The 17,567-nt window shown below is 36.4% G+C and overlaps 1 protein-coding gene across 2 annotated transcripts in view; it reads right to left on the bottom strand.

Annotated features, from left to right (window-relative positions):
* Nucleotides 1-17,567, bottom strand: part of AP3B1 (adaptor related protein complex 3 subunit beta 1) — a 157,426-nt gene that overhangs the window by 92,211 nt on the left and 47,648 nt on the right. For both annotated transcript variants that reach the window (XM_071580024.1, XM_071580026.1), the window contains exons 8-11: nt 5,793-5,954; nt 4,079-4,176; nt 1,518-1,572; nt 1,367-1,438 (exon numbers count right to left, since the gene is read on the bottom strand). In XM_071580024.1, coding sequence (XP_071436125.1) covers nt 1,367-1,438; nt 1,518-1,572; nt 4,079-4,176; nt 5,793-5,954 — 387 coding nt within the window. The remainder of the gene's footprint in view (nt 1-1,366; nt 1,439-1,517; nt 1,573-4,078; nt 4,177-5,792; nt 5,955-17,567) is intronic.

Below are 17,567 nucleotides of genomic sequence, written 5' to 3'. Positions count from 1 at the left end.
TGGTTAATGAAACAGTAAAAAAAAAATTTCAACTCATATATCTGCAAAGTGATGTTCATAACTGGGAAAAACCCCTACCTGTATAGAAAATGATAGGCTCTGAAATGATCACAACTAAATATAACGGAGAATTTATTATTAAAATAGATAATTGTGAAAATATAAGCTCAATGTTAACCAGTGATCAAAAAATCAAACTTGATGTTAAGAAAGAAAAAAAGAACAATATAGAAATCTGAACAGCACAGCAGATGAATTACAAGGTGCTCCTACGTCTTAAATACTGCCATGGTCTCATCAGTCTGTCTTAAACCTGATACGCTGGAACCACACAGGTGGGAAATGTAGAAAAACACAAGATTTTCTTATATATGTAGCAGTTTAGGCTGTCTTAATGTTTTCAGCCACCAGGAAACAAATAAGACCACAAAAGGAAAAAACACACATTCTACTTCACCTCTTCCACATTGTATTATCAATTAATATGGGATCTTAAATATATCAACTTCACTTATTTTGGCACTGACTTTTCTTGGGTTACAGTAAGACATTCCTGACACTATTCCTGAAAGTTATCATAATCATTAAGTGTGGACAATATCTTTTTCCCTTCAATTGCCTCAAATTTACCCAGACTTAATGTTGGACATATAAAAATATGATGGGTTTGGCACAGACATCCTGGACTGCACCACTCTTGCACATATAATGAGGGTGCAACATGCATGTAAAATGAAGATAAGGAAAAAATGTTTCAGAAAACTGTACCTTCCACTCTAAACATAAGGACAATCTAAAGGAAAACAAGAGAAAAGGCACATAATAGTGCACAATTTTTTAGCTATTGTCTTGTCAAGGATTTCACATTTGTTACAAAACATGTATAGAGAAAACAAAAGTCAAAAAACATGCACTGAGATGTGGCTTTGAGGTAAGCCTACAGTATTTCTTACATCAAATACTGACTTCAAAGGGAATTTGGAACTGTAACACTGCCCCATTTTGTACAGGAGAACAGACATAAACTCTTTTTAAGCCAACAGTATTAAAGACTCTCTTGCTCCCATGAAAATAGTCAAACTCTAGAATGTTAGAATGGCTGGTTGGATGGCTGGTAGAATGGCTGCAATGCGCTCTATCCCAGAATGCTCTAGAGGAAAATACAGCCCACCTGCCACCTGCAACACAATAACAGGAGAACTTCCAGACAGCCTGACAAGGGCACTTATGGCCTTAACTAAGTACTTCACAGTAAAGACAAGAAACCACACAGAATACTCTGTGTCATATCAGTGAAAAACATTTTACCTTATTGTTGCAAACTGATTAGTCCACCATATATAGATGAACGTGCTTTTGAACTCACCTTCAGTGTTTTGATCATAGTTGGATCAGTTGATCTAACATAGAAACTCTTCAGAAAAGGTTCAAACATGCCCTGAAAATCAGAACATATTTAAGTTGTTCTCCTATGTTTCATATAAATCATGATTTAGAAAATTCTAAGTAAGGTATACCTTTCTCTGAATTGACATAGTGGCAATATTTTGCAGAACAATATACTGCACCTCCCTAGAATGTGAAAAGAAAAATAAGTTATTCTGCAAAGTTCCAGATACATAGAATAATGCAACATGACAAAGCAAGTCCAATTCTATTTGAATACCAAGTTAGTTACACATTTGTTTTGGCGCTAACATTGAAGGCCAAGGTTGTTGCCAGCTGCCACAAGTTCATCATCTGCTTCACAAGAAGATGCACACAACCAAGCTCTCATTTTCTAAAATGCCAATATGCAAAAATATTCACTGACATCAGTGCAATGGTGCCTCTTGGGGGCCTTGGTTATTTACTTAAACCAGCAATCTATTAATCATTTTAATATCATGGGAATAGCTTACAAAAACCTTAGATTTCAACCACCTTCTTGGAACAAATACTTTAGCATGACACAGCTGGAGAACAAAAACATAATAAGCTTTATCTGCAGTGTTGAAATGGCTGCAGTAAGTTAAAAACAGTTAATCCCTTGCACAACATGCTCTGACCTGTCTGCTCTTTGAAAATTTTTCTAAAAATTCTCAAAACACACCAGAGTCTACGGTGACTTACGGGTATACACTGGCAGGCATATACATCTATAAAAAAGCAGTACTTTTACATAACAGACTTCCTCAAATACAGACAACAGATTTATGTAATATTCTAAACACAAACATATGAAACATGTCCAGAGGTCATTGCATCCTAACATAGCTGTTAAAAGCCTCAGCAGGAGTGAGCAAGAAGAAATCTGGTTACCAGTCTAAAGCTTTCAAACTCCAGTTTGTGCCACCAGCTGTTTAAAAACACAGCAATAATCTACACACAATTTTTCTGAACTATGAGTCCTCAAATCCTTGCATGCTGCAAATCATATCCTAATAGAGATCATCATATCCATTATCTCCTCTTACTCAAAACTGTCTTACAGCCCTAAGGTAATTGCAGCTGTTACTTACAAAGAAATATAATAATAGAGAAGTACTTAGGGTATTTTAAACCTATTCTTATGTAATTCTTACATAGGTACATGGAAATAATCAGCTTCACACGACGAACCAAGACTGGAAATTGCTATGAAATGCTCTTTCAGGCACTCACACTCTAACTAGATTATATCTTAGTTGACATTAATTTAAAGGCCATAGGCACATAAGCTTTTGCTGTTTGCCCTTGAAGTTATTTCAAAGTGGCTCTAATAGTAAAAGTGTTTCACCCAGAATGGTAACAGGAAACAGACAAAGCTATTCAACATTGCAAAATTAGACAACTAGTGACATTTTAAGCACTAGTTAAGGTAAAGGAAATAAGTGACTTCTCTTTTAAGGAAATTTGAGTATAAATGAGCAAAAAACTACACTCAAATAATCCTTTCAACTGTATACAGTACTACAAAAACAATCACAAAAAGAATAGTGATTCATTCTTATCTGAAATAAAATCATGAATATCTAGGCTGCTTCACTAATTTTTAAACCATAAGGTATTAGTCGTGAGTAAGACACAGAAGTTCACAGGGGGAGAGAGAACTCTATGATGCCAGAGCTTACAAAATTTAAAGTGCATCTGAGTAAACCTACCAGACAGAACAAAAGTGAATTTTTTAAAAAACCCTTTTGCCTGTTCAACACAAATGAGGAATTTTAAATGTAAATCATCTTCACAGTGAAGTTCTAACCAAAAATGCCATATCTAGTTGGAAAGGTATTCTGAAAACATCTTAATATGGTCACACGTATACATGGAAAAAACAATTTTATTGCAGAAAATACTGGCATACTATGCCAAAGCTACAAAACACAAATGAAAAAAATACTTTAACAATCTTATGAAATGTGGTGAACGAGATCCTTCATACAAAAGTAGATAAAGTAACAATGAAATTACTAAGCCAAAATTAAAAGTCCTGAATTAAACACAACTTTTTTCTTTAAAAACAGTTCAAGGATTAATGAAACACAAGAGAATAAGTAGCATCAAGTAATATTTGAATGAATATGTTGTCTCCTTTCCTGGAGGTATTCGAAAGCTGACTGGACACAGTTCTGAGTATTGTGCTCCAGGGGACTCTGCTTGATCAGGGGGTTGGACTACATAATCTCCAGGGGTCCCTCCCAAACTCATCTATTTTGAGATTTGTGTTAAAGCAAAAGAAAAGAAAATATACATCAGGAGACTTCTCTAGTGCCTAGCAAGACAGTAAGGAACTCAGCAGAACTAAATGTCCAATAAATTTCAATAATAAAAAAAAAAACCAAGGCACTAAGGAAACCAATTTGTACTGCCTTTATTTCAATAACACCAGGCATCCATGAGTCTTGCCAGAACGGAAGTCATAGGAATGAAACACAATACTGAATCATCCCTGGATGTGGCAATGAAAATGATGGAATTAGTTTCAATGATCCTAATTTTTTTGAGTAAAAGTGAGTATTACAGGGCAATTTTAAAATTAAACTAATAGTGAAATAATTGTTACAATTACGGCTAAGCAAGTATACACAAAAGCTCTCACAAAAAAGTGGACTTGACCTACCTATTGCTACGGAGTAAACGCACCAGAGACTTAGAAACAATACCAGCTTCTGATTTTGGTGCCAAATGCCAGTAAAGTTGTGCAACCGCCATTACCACCTGAAAGAAGAACATTCAGAACAACATGTTAACTTCAAATCATTCATATGTATCTACCACATTTGCTTCACAACTGCAGAACTGCCAACTCACTCTCTTCCAGAAAGCAAAGTGCATACCTACAGTCTTCAGAATCAACAAAGCACACTGAGGAAGAACACCAGAATAAATGTATTTTTACTAATTAAGTATCTTCCCTTCCTCCCAGTATTTATTGCATGCTATAATAAACAGAAGGTCACAGGAAGAGGCACAAAGAGAGAAAAAAGAGTAGGTAATTCAGATTGTAAACATACTGATGTCATCCCTAACAAGTCAGTATTGCTAAAATCACCTGTACAAATTAATGAAGAAATACAGTTTTAAAATTCTACTAATGTTGTGCTCTTATTTTATTAATACAAGTTCAATATCACCTGTTACCTAGTTTCTATATAAAATATTTCATTCCATTTTTCTATTATGCAATTTATAAAATAACAGCCGCCTTTACTGGCAACTTTTAAAATATCAAATCCAGCACAAAGTAAAAACTAAGGGTTAAAGATCATAAAGGTGCAAATCAATACCATACTTAACAGCTACAAAGAAAATTGTTTATAAAATGTGGGCAAAAAGTAACTAAACCTTTTCTCAGGGAAGTGTGATGACAAACACATAACATATACTTGTTCTTTGCATGAAATTACGAATATGGACATCAAACAGTGATTTTTAGCACAATCTTGTAAAAATTTAATCGATTTGTTTCCGAAATCTGCTTGCAAATTAGAAGTGATTTTGAAATGAGTCAGACATCAGCTGGAATCTAGAAATTTGTTCCAATGGAGAACTAAAACCTGATCTGCTTAGTTTATCAAGAATAGGTTGCAAGGTGACTTAGTCATGGTGCAGTAACTGGTTTTGCAGTGGTATGAATCAAGGTGACTTTTCTCTGAAAACATCCTAGTCTAACCTCAGGACAAGCTGAAGTTAGAAATAACATTTTGTAATCTGATTAACATCACAGTGATTCACTATCAGCATGGCTTTTTCTGTTTCTAAAAATGCATGTGTATTTTAAAATCTCACAGAAATAATGCAGAATATACTATACTCACAGTGTTATATCTGTCTTAGAACCCTGCCAAGGCAACAACACTATGCATCTGGCTTGAACCAACAAATTAATTCAGGTATATAATTGTCTAATTTTAAAATATGCGACTCGAAAGAAAAAACAAATTAATAAATCAGTAACACCTACGATTTTCTTTGTAGATCTGTACCAGTAAAACTGACAGATTGTGCCATCCTTGCTGCTGAGAGCTTTCAGATTAAAAGCCAGCAACAGTATAGCCACACATGCCACCTAAGTTGGAATCAAATGTTCTTATTTTTTCACTAATATTTTGTTTGTCCGTATTACCTGGAGCACGTATCACAATCAGTGCAGGTGTTTTGAATATAAGCTAAGTCATGTTCAAAACAGATCCACCATACCTCTCCTAGAGTTACTAAGGAGTGTTATCTCCACCTTTAGAGAGGTGTAGATTTTACTTTGCAATCCTTTAAATTTTCTAGAAACATAGATATTTAGTAGTTTAACATTTTCATCAAAAAGGAATAAGTCATACTGCAGCATTTCGGCTTTGAAGCAAGGGCTTTGTATTTCGTAACAGCAGTCTGTGATCTGGGTCCATAGTATAGGTGGTTTTCAACTTCTGATCCTTCTCCTTCTGTTCTTCATCAGATTCATAGAAATTATTTTCATTATATTCGTCCACCACCTCATCAACCTACCAAAACACAAAGTGACAAAGGCATTCACAGAATGCTTGAATCAACTGGTTATATTCACTCAAAAGTAACATGGAACACCTTATTTGCATGCAAGATTTATACAGGGTTTTTTTAAATTAGCTATTGGCTTTTCTATCCATTTGCTAAAAACAGCAGATGTACTGACATGAAAACAGATTAACAACATATACGAAATTTCTTTAGCAATAAGATGAACTGCCAAATTAAACACCTTCATTATTACTCTATAAACTATTTTAGGTCTATATGTTGGTCATCTCTGAACTTAAAGCCTATCATCCAAAATGCACATTTCTGAAAAGTTGCTTATAATTCCACCTCTTTTTGAAAACAATGCCAAGTATGTGCAATCTTCCCTCTCAAGCAATACATAAATTATCTGCGAAAATAGCAAATCTCAAAACAAGGACAGATTTTTTTTTTTAAGAAATTAGGTGGGTAAAACATTATGTATTCTGAGCCTAGTCTTCTCTGATGAACTACAAATCCCTGAACTGTTTAAATGAAGTTGGGAAAAATCAGCCTAAAGTCACTTAAAAAAACAATATGCTTTGAAAGAATTCATTAAAGTTTGAAATACTAGTAAATTAGGCCTTTCCTTTACTTCATAGAACTAAATAAAAGAACATAAAGGAACACATCTTATGCAAACACAGTAAATTAAATATTAAGATTTCTGCTGTTGATCCCAAAATGGATAAAGAATATAGCTGAAGTGTTTCATTATATTTAAATTTAATTTGCTTTAAAATTCCATAAACTTAGAGAAAACTAAGATGGAAACCATCAAGACAAGATCAAAGCAGATCTCAGATGCTGTTGTCTGGATTACCAATATTGAGAGTACTAAATATTAAAAAACTTCTTAAAAAATAAGTTACCAACTTCCACAGCTTGTTATATCCAACAGTGTACCTGCACTTCTAAATTATTCCATCTCACTTTGTTACCAGAATATCCAGTTGCAACAAAGAACCTACCTGGGCAGCTGGAGCAATTCACACTACCATGGGCTTGCTGGCACCCGACACTGACACTACCAATAGCTCTGCTTGTCTGTCTTTGAAGTCTCTGTCCAACTATCTAAGGAACATCCAACCGTACACAATGGTTTAAAGTGGATTACTTAAGCCATATACCCAAATGCTGTTTTTTGAAAGACAGAATTACTTTACAGACGAATCTTTTTAATTTTAAATACAACAGCTGATAGTACCAATATTATCAAAAGTGAATGACAAAATAGCTAGAAATTAAAATGAGACATAGGTCTTCAGAAAATTATGCAAGGGTAACTTTGAATCAGTGCTGCACGTCTTGCTCAAAACTCAGGTATAGTGCAAGAATCCATAAAAGTGTCTTCAACAGAGGTTAAGAGGACAAGGGAGGAGGAGGGAAGAAGTGACAGTACATTAAGGTTCTCTTTTTGTTGTGGTTTTTATTATAATCTGAAAGGACACTGCAAATAAAAAAATAAGAAGAAATGGGAAGGGAAGTTTTACTACTTGAAGCCAACAGTGCTTTCCGGAATCTCTAGCAAACTGCTGGATTTCTTATGCAATAGTAACTGAAGTACTTTAATTTCTTTACTTCTCTTTCCACAAATCTTTGTGTCAGTCACACTTCCAAACTAAAAATTCAGGATGTTAAATCAAGACTAGTGGCAACTGAATTTCTCCCTTGGCTACAGGACATGTAACTTGATAGCAAAACTCCTGATCCTAGTGAGTCACAGCCCTGCACTGAAGAAGCTTCCTGTAACAGGAGTAGGATAATTCAACCTTCATTGATTCAGTCTTCAGCCTTCTTGCCTTCACTGCTAATAGACACACACATCACTACTACTGAACTCAACAGGAATACAGAGTTGGAACTGTATTTAACTCATTACTAACTGTTGCAAAGGAACAGCCTGAACTCTCACACTTATGACTTTTTGTTAAAGAACTGTTCATTAGAAACATACTTGGAGCAGAGTTTCAACTAATTATAAAGCAACATATGATTCTTATAAAACCATTTTTAATTTAAATCTCATTAAACTCTTTATATCGAATCACTTTCTTCACACCCCTACAGCAGAAGTATTAATTGTGGTCTTTCCTCATAGTCATGTATTTTATTGCAGATTTAGAACATTCTTCTTCTCTCAGATTTGTTAAGATCTGGTAGGAAATAATTATGTTCCAGAAAAAGGATGATGATACACAGGGAAATAAGTTTAATGAACTGAAATTCATCAAAATCAAGTTGATGAATTCCTAATTAGTCAGAATTCACAGGCACAAGCACCTACTAAAACAAAGAGGACATGTAATACTGCAAGATTTGCACAAGACCATGGAAAGAAAAGCAAAGTATTATGAAAAAGTGCCAGAAGACTGTAAGATAAAAGCCTGCAGGCTTTTTTGTGTACAAGAATTGTTGTTTCAAATTCTGTTAATCATCCCACACATGGAGACCAGTTACCAGGCAATGTGATAACATTCAATCACTCACAACCCCTTAAGCCTCAAGCTGAACTATTGACTATATTCAATGCCCAAGGCAGACATGTAGAATCACAGAATTGTTCAGGTTGGGAAAGACCCTTCAGATCACTGAGTTCAACCATCAACCCAGCACTGCCAAGTTCACTACTACATCATGTCTTTAAGTGCCACTTCTACAAGTCTTTTAAATATCTCCAGGCATTCTGACTCCATCACTTCCCTGAGCAGCCCCTTCCAGTGCTTGACAAACCTCAGTGAAAAAATTTTTCCCAGTACCCACACTAAACCTCTCTTGGTGCAACTTAAGGCGATTTCCTCGTCATGTCACTCAACCCACACGTGGCTACAACCTCCTTTCAGATAGCTGTAGAGAGTAGTAGGGTCTCCCCCAAGCCTCTTTTTCTTCAGGCTAAATAACTCCATCTTCCTCATCCATTCCTCCTAAGACTTACTCTCTAGACCCTTCCGCAGCTCTGCTGCCCTACTGTGGACACGCCCTGGCACCTCAATGTCCTTTTTGCTGTGAGGAGCCCAAAACTGAATGCAGGATTTGAGGTGTGGCCTCACCAGTTGTGTAAGGCTGACCTGACAAAATGCCAAATGCCCAGCACAGAGAAAGAAAGACTCCACTCCCCAGCCAAGGGAAGAGGAGGGAGTAAAAAAGAAACCAAAGAGGAGAAAAATAACCCAACAAAACCCAAAATAGCAAGCTTCTTACATTATACAAAAAAGAGACAATTAAAAACAGAATATATGTAATACATATATTTACAAATGTGGGAAAAAATCAAGCCAACAACAAGAACCACCACCAAGTTGCCCACCCAACAACACGTTCTCCACCACCCAGCTCACAAAAACACCCCAACAAGCTCCCCCCAAAGGATACCCAGCAAGAGATGAGAAAATCAACAACAAAAAAAATGGGTACTTCCCAAACTAAACTGCTGTGAAGTGGTGATGAGACCCAACACCCCCAAGCAACAGTGACAGCACCCAGCCACGAAGGGGAAAGAGAGCTAGGCACCTCCTACACCTTCTTTTATACTTGATTTTGACATCAATGGCATATCTCTTTGGTTGCTTAAGTCAGGTGATGCTTGTCCCCTCTAATCTACGTAGACTCTCTGGGCCTGCTGAACTAAGGTCTAGCTAAAACTAAAGCCAAAACTATCACACCAGTATTGAGTACAGAGGGACAAACAGTGCCCTGGTCCTGCTGGCCACACTACTGCTGATCCAAGACAGGATGCCATTGGCTTTCTTGGCCACCTGGGCACACAGCTGGCTCACATTCAGCCACTGTCAAACAGCACCACCAGGTCATTTTCCCCTGGGCAGTTTTCCAACCACTCTTCCCCCAGCCTGTAGCAGTGTCTGAGGTTGTTGTGACCCAAGGGCAGGACCTGGTACTTGGCCTTATTGAACCTCATACTACTGCCCTCAGTTCATCAACTAAGACAGTCCAGATCCCTCTGCAGGGTCCTCCTATCCTTCAGCAGATCAACACTCCCATCCAACGTGGTGCTATCTCCAAACTAAGGGTGCACTTGATCTCCTCATTTAGATCATCAAGGAGTTACTAAACAGCACTGGTCCCCCTGCTGATCCCAGGGGAACACCACTGGTGACCAGCTGCCAGCTGGATGTAACTGTTTTGGCATGTACCAAGTTACTTTCACAATTTCTGCTGTCTCCAACTAGCTTATTTCTTGACAGAACAGAGTTCAGGATTCTCCTAAGTCATTTAAGGCCTACACAGAAAACCTGAAACCGAACTGCAGTGCCATGAATTGCAGCCAAGAATTCAGACCACCAAGGCAAAACCTCACCTTAAGACACCTAGATGAAATACTGCCAGATCAACTTTACAGTAAAAGTATTGAAGCCTGTACTAAACAAAGAAACTGGGACAAGCAAAAACTCTCCTCTGAAGTGGCACAGAGCTAGCTTCAAGGAGGCAAGGACAATCAAAGCCTCTGTGCATTCTGACAAAGGGGGAAAGCCTTGTGCAGAGATCAAAGAAAGGGGCTTCATGCTCATCAGCAGCAGTAGGGGTGTTAGGAGAACAGCAAACAGAAAAGCACGTCCCTTACCTTGAACTTCAATCAGGAAAAGAAAGTATGAGTGGGGTATAAAACAAGCTCTGTTAACGCTAATATTTTTACTGCCAGCACAGGACTGAAAATAAGACTCCTACAATTTGAGAGATGAAAGACTTCCTGTTTTAACTATTATTGTTGAATCATCAACTGGCAGCTTCTACAGATAATTTCCTACACTCTTTCCCATCTTCAGAGTACCTACACTAAACTGTGGAAGACATTTCCTCACATATCATTGAAGAAATGCTAGATATTGGTGACAATCAAATTTGACTTTTATAGATTTATAGGTAGAGCTCAAACTGATGACAACCAGCAACTTTATCAGAAAAAATTTCACAATATTCTGATCCTTTTTGACACTGGAGAGACAGCATGAGAATTATGGGAGTAGATGCAAATCTCCCATGCTTTGTCCTGTCATCTCACCGCTTTTAGATGCAGAGTTGACTTAAGACTAATCAGTCCAACAGAAGTTTGTTGCTTTGTTTGCTTTTCTAAAGGCATCTTTTGTTTTCACCAGGATGAGTACAATGATCTGTCTCACTTTGTGGTCATAGGATCACTGGAACTACTGGATTTTCAAAAGAAGTAGGTGGTAAGGGGAGAAGAACAGACCAGTGGCAAACATTAGTTAAACTGTATTAAATACACTTAACAGTTTGTAGTAGCACATGATTTAATTGTGCAGTTAATAGCTTATCTAAATTGCAAAATTACTAAAAACTTCAGAACCCTGAGAGAATAACGTGATTAAAAACTGAGACCACTAGCATTCCAGTCTAGGAATTGCAAAGAGACTCTGCATTCCCTATTTACTGTGATTTATTCACAGCAGGGAAGTGAATATTTCAGTGTGAAAGAACATGCCTTAATTCTTTCATACATTACTCCAGGCATACAGTTTAGGGACATACTTTATAATGTATCAACAGCTTAAATGAAGAAACTGACAGACAACGAATTCCATTAGCCTGTTTTTAAAGTCCCTAGGTAAATGAGCTAACATTTAACTGAGATTTTGCTTGAAGTTACACTTCATATGGCATAAAAGTTGAACATGTGACTCTATTTATGAAGGCACTCACACATTATGTCAATGCTACAATTACCTCCAAACAGAGCTTCCCAGACCCATGAACTGAGTCAAAGTAAAGCTACAACGAAATCCAAAGCATAAACATATTGTATTTGCCTACTTCACCAGCCTTAAATCCATTTCTTATTCAAAAGCTGATTCAAATATTTGTATTTGTAGGTTGGGTATCTGATTTGAAGTTATAGGACTTCAGTTTTTCTCCTCAGATTCATAAGGAAATACACTCACAGCTGTTTGGTTTTTGGGGTTTTTTTGATGGCTGCAATAGAATCTTTGGCAGGGAAGATTTTAGCTGTCTTCCAGAGGCCTCTGTATTATTTCCATAAACTGTTCTTAAGAGAGTTTTGGAAGTTAGGTTTTGCAGGAAAGAACAGTTTGGGGACTATTCACTAGCTGGCGAATCTGATTGCAATACCAAACCCCCTTAGCCCACCAAGATCAGTAACCATTTGCTGCATCATGAAAAGTATCCTTTAAGAAGGAAAATGGTACACAATGCACAGAGCGGTTTTCTACTTAAAACATTAATCTCCAAGATAGATCTGAAAATTTAATGTTGTGTGTGAACTTGACTACCTAAATCCCTCCATTTGCTTCAGAGATGGTTTTCAGAACACTGGAAAGTATTTATCTTTGGTCTGTCAGAACAAACCTACAGTGCCCTCTTACGAAGACCATTTTTCAGATTACGACTTAATTCAAATGAGTGTGTTGGAATTGTCCTGAAAATGTAATATAATCATACGGTTATACAGAATATGTAATTCCAATAAATTACAATGGAAACTGGTACTTCAGTTTTCAGGTTTTGATATGGGATTTGCACACAATTATATTTGTGAGTTTTAAAACTTTATATGAAGAGACAAACATACTTTCAGCTAATAAAAATTGAAGCATTAATGTAAATGGTTGTTGGGAAAAACTGAAGAAATATTTGGGTCACACTGTCAATTATATTTTCTGATTTTAACTCTCAGTGTATAAAGTTCATATTGGACAAACAGCGACATGATGTTGAAAAGCAAATTATTTTTCAAATGTAAACATCTTCCAGGAAATGATACAATATGAAAAAGGATTTGCAATGTGACTGCCATTGAAATTTTTAACCAGACTTTCTACGATTCAATGGCCATACAGTCTCAACAACCCTTAATACAAAAAGCCAAGAGGCACAAGAAAAGAGGCAAGTTGAGAATCTATGATCTAAAAACGCAGAATGGGATAAGAAGTGTTCGAATTAGAAAACTCCTCCCTTCCTTTCTGCTTTCACCGTGTTCATACAAGTCGATGCTCTTTCCTGTTTTCAGGGTACTTACCAAAGCCAGGGCATTTTCATCCAAAAGGCATCCCACTCAGAAATAATCATTTTCCCACAGATTTAATCTCACGGGGTTATACATGTTCTAAGGTGGTTCTGAGGTCAACTAATCCCTTCACTAAAATGACTTCGAATTTTACCACCACGCTGTTTCAATGAGGTTCAACGACTGAGGGAAAACAGGAGTCCAACTCCTAGAGTTTTATTTCATAAAGGCTCAAGATAGTGGCAGCGGTTTCATGGTCTAAAGATCAGTTGCACAGTCCCATGACTTAAATAATCTGGAGTTTAGTATCATCCAGACCTAGATGATCTCAGGACAATTATGCACTACCTGTAAAAAAGGGCTGTATCAGCATGTGACAATATTTCAAAGCTGCAAGAAATAAGATTCAAATGAGGTGAAGTAATCAACGGCATCTATTCTTTGCCGTTCAGACAGCAGCTTTAGTCTCAGTTCAGTTCTGGCGAACAAGAAAGCCATAGCACAAAGTCCCCAAGCACATGCTTGGTACTCTTAGCAGTTTACAGACTGATGTTCTAACATCCCTGTGAACAGCTATCGCACAGCATCCTTGAGACACTGTTCAGTATAAGGACTTGTATTCCAAGTCAGCTTACTTTGTGATATTAGCCTCTGGAATTGCATGTTTCATACACAGCAAAATATTTTCACATTTCTTTAAAAAAGCCAAATTTTAATGTGGCTAAGGAATCCACAATAAAAATTCTACTAGTTTAAAGAGATTTTATACACAATTCAAAAAAGTTTCTTATTTTTAAATATAGTAAGCTTTGATACCTAAGCCACACTAAGAAACCAAGATACCTACTCAGGCTTGAGAATCCGACTGTGGCAGGTGAAATTTAATATCAAGGCATTTTCACTCACATTGTTCTTAGTTTAACTTCTGGCATATGTAAAAGTTACGTGATCAACAACACATAAGGCAAATTTCACTTGTAGCTTACTAATGATATTCTCATCTATAGAATACCCTGTGTAATAGGGTACATGTTTATTTCATTCTAAAAATTGCCCCACAATTTCCCCATACAGTATTGAGTATATAAACTCATTTATTACATGAAAGACTCTTCAAATTCTTCAATCCAGCCTTACAGTGGCTTTTAAAAACTCACTTAAACAATTACATAGTTTTTAAATATAAACTCAAAAAGGTAACAAAATAAAAGAATTAGTGAAAAATAAATAAAAAAATATAAAACATTCTTCAGAAAGCCTATATTCATAAAAGTTTTATACTACAGCATTGAAACAAGAGCAATGCACAGGTGGAAGTACGGGTTTGAGGTCCACTGAACATTAAATTTTCCCCAATATATCACAATTACAGTAACATCTGTGCTAAGTAACTTCATAGCAAACTAATGTGAAAACCGAAGAACTGCTCATTCTTGTTTCTCTAAGAAGCAGCAATTAAAGTCTAGGACTGGTGTCTAAAAATAGGATCTAAGACTTAACTATGCTGCAGTAATGAACATCTTTCTGCAGCAACCCCAAATGTCCAATTACTGTTGTAACAAAGTATTGTTACACTTACAGCTAGAATTAAAACCATTCATTATGATTTTTAGCTCACTTTCATTTATTCAAAACAGTTTCATTCTCCTTGAAGCGGAAGTAAGGCATAAAATAGCTTTCGCTTACCACAAAAAACCAGTTCCTTTCAATATTGTGTAGAAAAGGCACGTAACGACAGCGCAAAAACAGAGATTCAAAGAAAGAACAAAAAAAACATTTAGAGAATAAGAGGCAGAAAGTACAAGTAAGAACAGGAAGGGATAAATTAAAAATTGCAAAATAAAACTAAGAAGGAGCAAAGATGAAGGAATTAATTAAAGGAAAAAGTATCATTTGCTTCTAGCTAGAAGTTCACAATTTTATTTCTCTAGTCCAAAAATTAAAGTGAATTTGGAACTTTATTCAGATATTTGGTTCAGTGCTTGAGCTGTTTTTCAGGTTTTTATGATTGTTAAGGTTTCATATCAGTTTAAGTGTTTGAAGAGGCAGATAAGCCATGAAGACAGCAAGCATATATGAACCAACTGTCAAGCAAGAGTATTCTTCCACAGTGTCGCACAATATGTGAACCATGAAGAAAACAATTTAAGTGTTAGTTACTTTGGGACTGCAACCATTCTGCATGCTCTAGAATTAGTAGTCACAACTACTCATGAATTATAGGCAAGGCATGGCAGAAGAGGAATCTCACATACCGTCAGCCTGCACAGAACTGCAATTGTTCACAGTACTTCTCCTTTTGCAGTGTTCCAAGTATACAGTCTAGTTACAACAAATCATATATAATTACTCCTTGAAAAAACTCAACTTCCTTCTCTCTGGGAAAAAAGGGATGCTTTTAATAAGTAAATTTAAAAAGAATATTTCCTATATATGCAAACAGACTTGTATCTTGAGTTTTCATGTACCTTTACGATTGTTTACAGCTACCAAAATGTTTACCCGATGTTTAAACTGTATTTGGACTACAGCCCTAGCTCTAGACATTAGTTAGGAGACTCGCATTTCCAAAACACAAAATTATCTGAAATCTCTGAAGAATGCTAACTGCACCTGCACTTAGATCAGCAATCTGAAAAGTGGAACTTTGCTATCCTCACCAGATAGCTTGCCCTACTCATCTAAACATCGTCAACAGACATTAAATTCTGCATTACAGAACTTCTTCTCCTTCATCCTAATGCCTAAGTTGCCAAACGAGCTGAAAGCATCTTAAAACATCTGTGGATTCACTTTACTGGTATTCTCACACTAAGAACTGCTGTTATATTTATTCTCATGATAAAAGGACATGTTCCTACAATTCAGGCCTAAATTGCCCCTAGTCGTCTTTTCTGGCACTTTTCCAATCATGAACTGGAACAGACTTGTGCTTACACTGTCAAAGAGATGAATGATTCAAATAATTTGGAATTTTTTATGTTTACTCTTCCCCACAGTCCTTTAGAGATCTGCTGTAACCAATCAAGAATTCTACCTGATACTACAAACAGCAGTGTACAGGATCAGATCAGGACTTTTTTAGTTTCCTCAGAGTAGAGGTCTGACCTCACGTAAGTCTTCTTCAAACAGTGTAAAAATCAGTAATTTTTTACTTTTGCAAAGTAGCTAGGGAAGCTTATTTTGCAACTCGTCTAATTACCCAGAGAAAATTCTGGTACAACAATGAAAGACCACACAAGTTACTAGCCAAGAGAGTAATATCCCACAGAGAGATGGTCAGAACAGAATCCATGAACACTTTGGCATCCAGAAAGGCTTCAAAGTAATCTAACACAGCATTCATTTCATGTTGCTTACACAATTTTCTACAAGGAAATAGCATTTGAATGGCAAAAACTAAAGCCAGAAAATTTGGTGACTCATGGTATGGTGGGGATCTGCAACATCTGATATTTAAATGAAAAATTATAAGCAGTTATAGATATTTAGATGTCTGTAAAAATATTTCTGTTTCCTTCCAATTAACTTTCATCTCTGTAAGTCAATGATTTAGACAGAGATAAAAGCAATTTTAACAACTCATTTGTAAGAGACACCTCGAATGCCTCTTATCCTACACATAAATAATAAAAATAACATCATTCAGAGTAAAGAAGGTAAGACTACAGCACTGCATGGACTACATGCGAACGCTGCAGCTCAAATTTGTGAGAAAGTCAGGGTTTGCTTTCTTAATTTGAGTCGGCACAGATGTCCTAAAGAACTTGTATACACAGACTCTACTCACTGCCACTATTCCACTGCAAGCCTATCATGGGACAAAGAGAAACCACAGCAATACACTGCTGAAAAGATAAATGGAATTTCTCCCTACAGACTGTACTACTCTTACACCAGCAGACAGTGTTTAGCAGCCACAAAGCAAAACAAACCAGGAAACTAATGTGCCTGAAATTTAACCCTCTCTTCAGTTTTTCTTCTGCTGGATTAATTCCTTTATCCAGACTGCCTTACAAACACTATCCCTACACAAGAAAAGAGCGTGAGAAGATGGAGTAAAGACAGAAAAACAGTAATGCTCCCATTCAGTGGCAGAAGGGGCTATTATACAGTGATCAGGAAAACAGTCTTAGATTATACCCATAATGACTAAAAAAGTTTTGTTTAGAATTTCAAGTAATCAACTTTCCACAACCAACTTGAGGTAATTTTTTGTTATCAATCCATGCTTTAAGTTATTCTCATCTTATTAAGCAGTACATATGATAAAACTGATGCGATAGTAAAATAGCCAGCTGGTCAATTTTATGCCTCAAATGCTTCACTGAATATCTTCAAATAAGTGCACTTGATAATAAACATTAACCCCACTTCATGAAAATCTAGAAGAACCTGGCCAGGCAGTAGTGCACTCTGATAAAAAGGGGAACAGTTACTGAATCCAGACTGCCCCAATGCAGACTGAGGATTCTGATAGGTACACTGAGAATGGAAAAAATAAGTAGAAATGAAAGAAATAAATGCACTGTAAACTAGTTTTTCTAACTTCAATTAGTTGGTCTTGTCAGGCAAATCAGGG

This window comes from Pithys albifrons, chromosome Z, assembly GCF_047495875.1.
Source record: "Pithys albifrons albifrons isolate INPA30051 chromosome Z, PitAlb_v1, whole genome shotgun sequence".
Classification (NCBI taxonomy): domain Eukaryota; kingdom Metazoa; phylum Chordata; class Aves; order Passeriformes; family Thamnophilidae; genus Pithys; species Pithys albifrons.
This window is presented reverse-complemented; position numbering and strand designations above follow the sequence as displayed.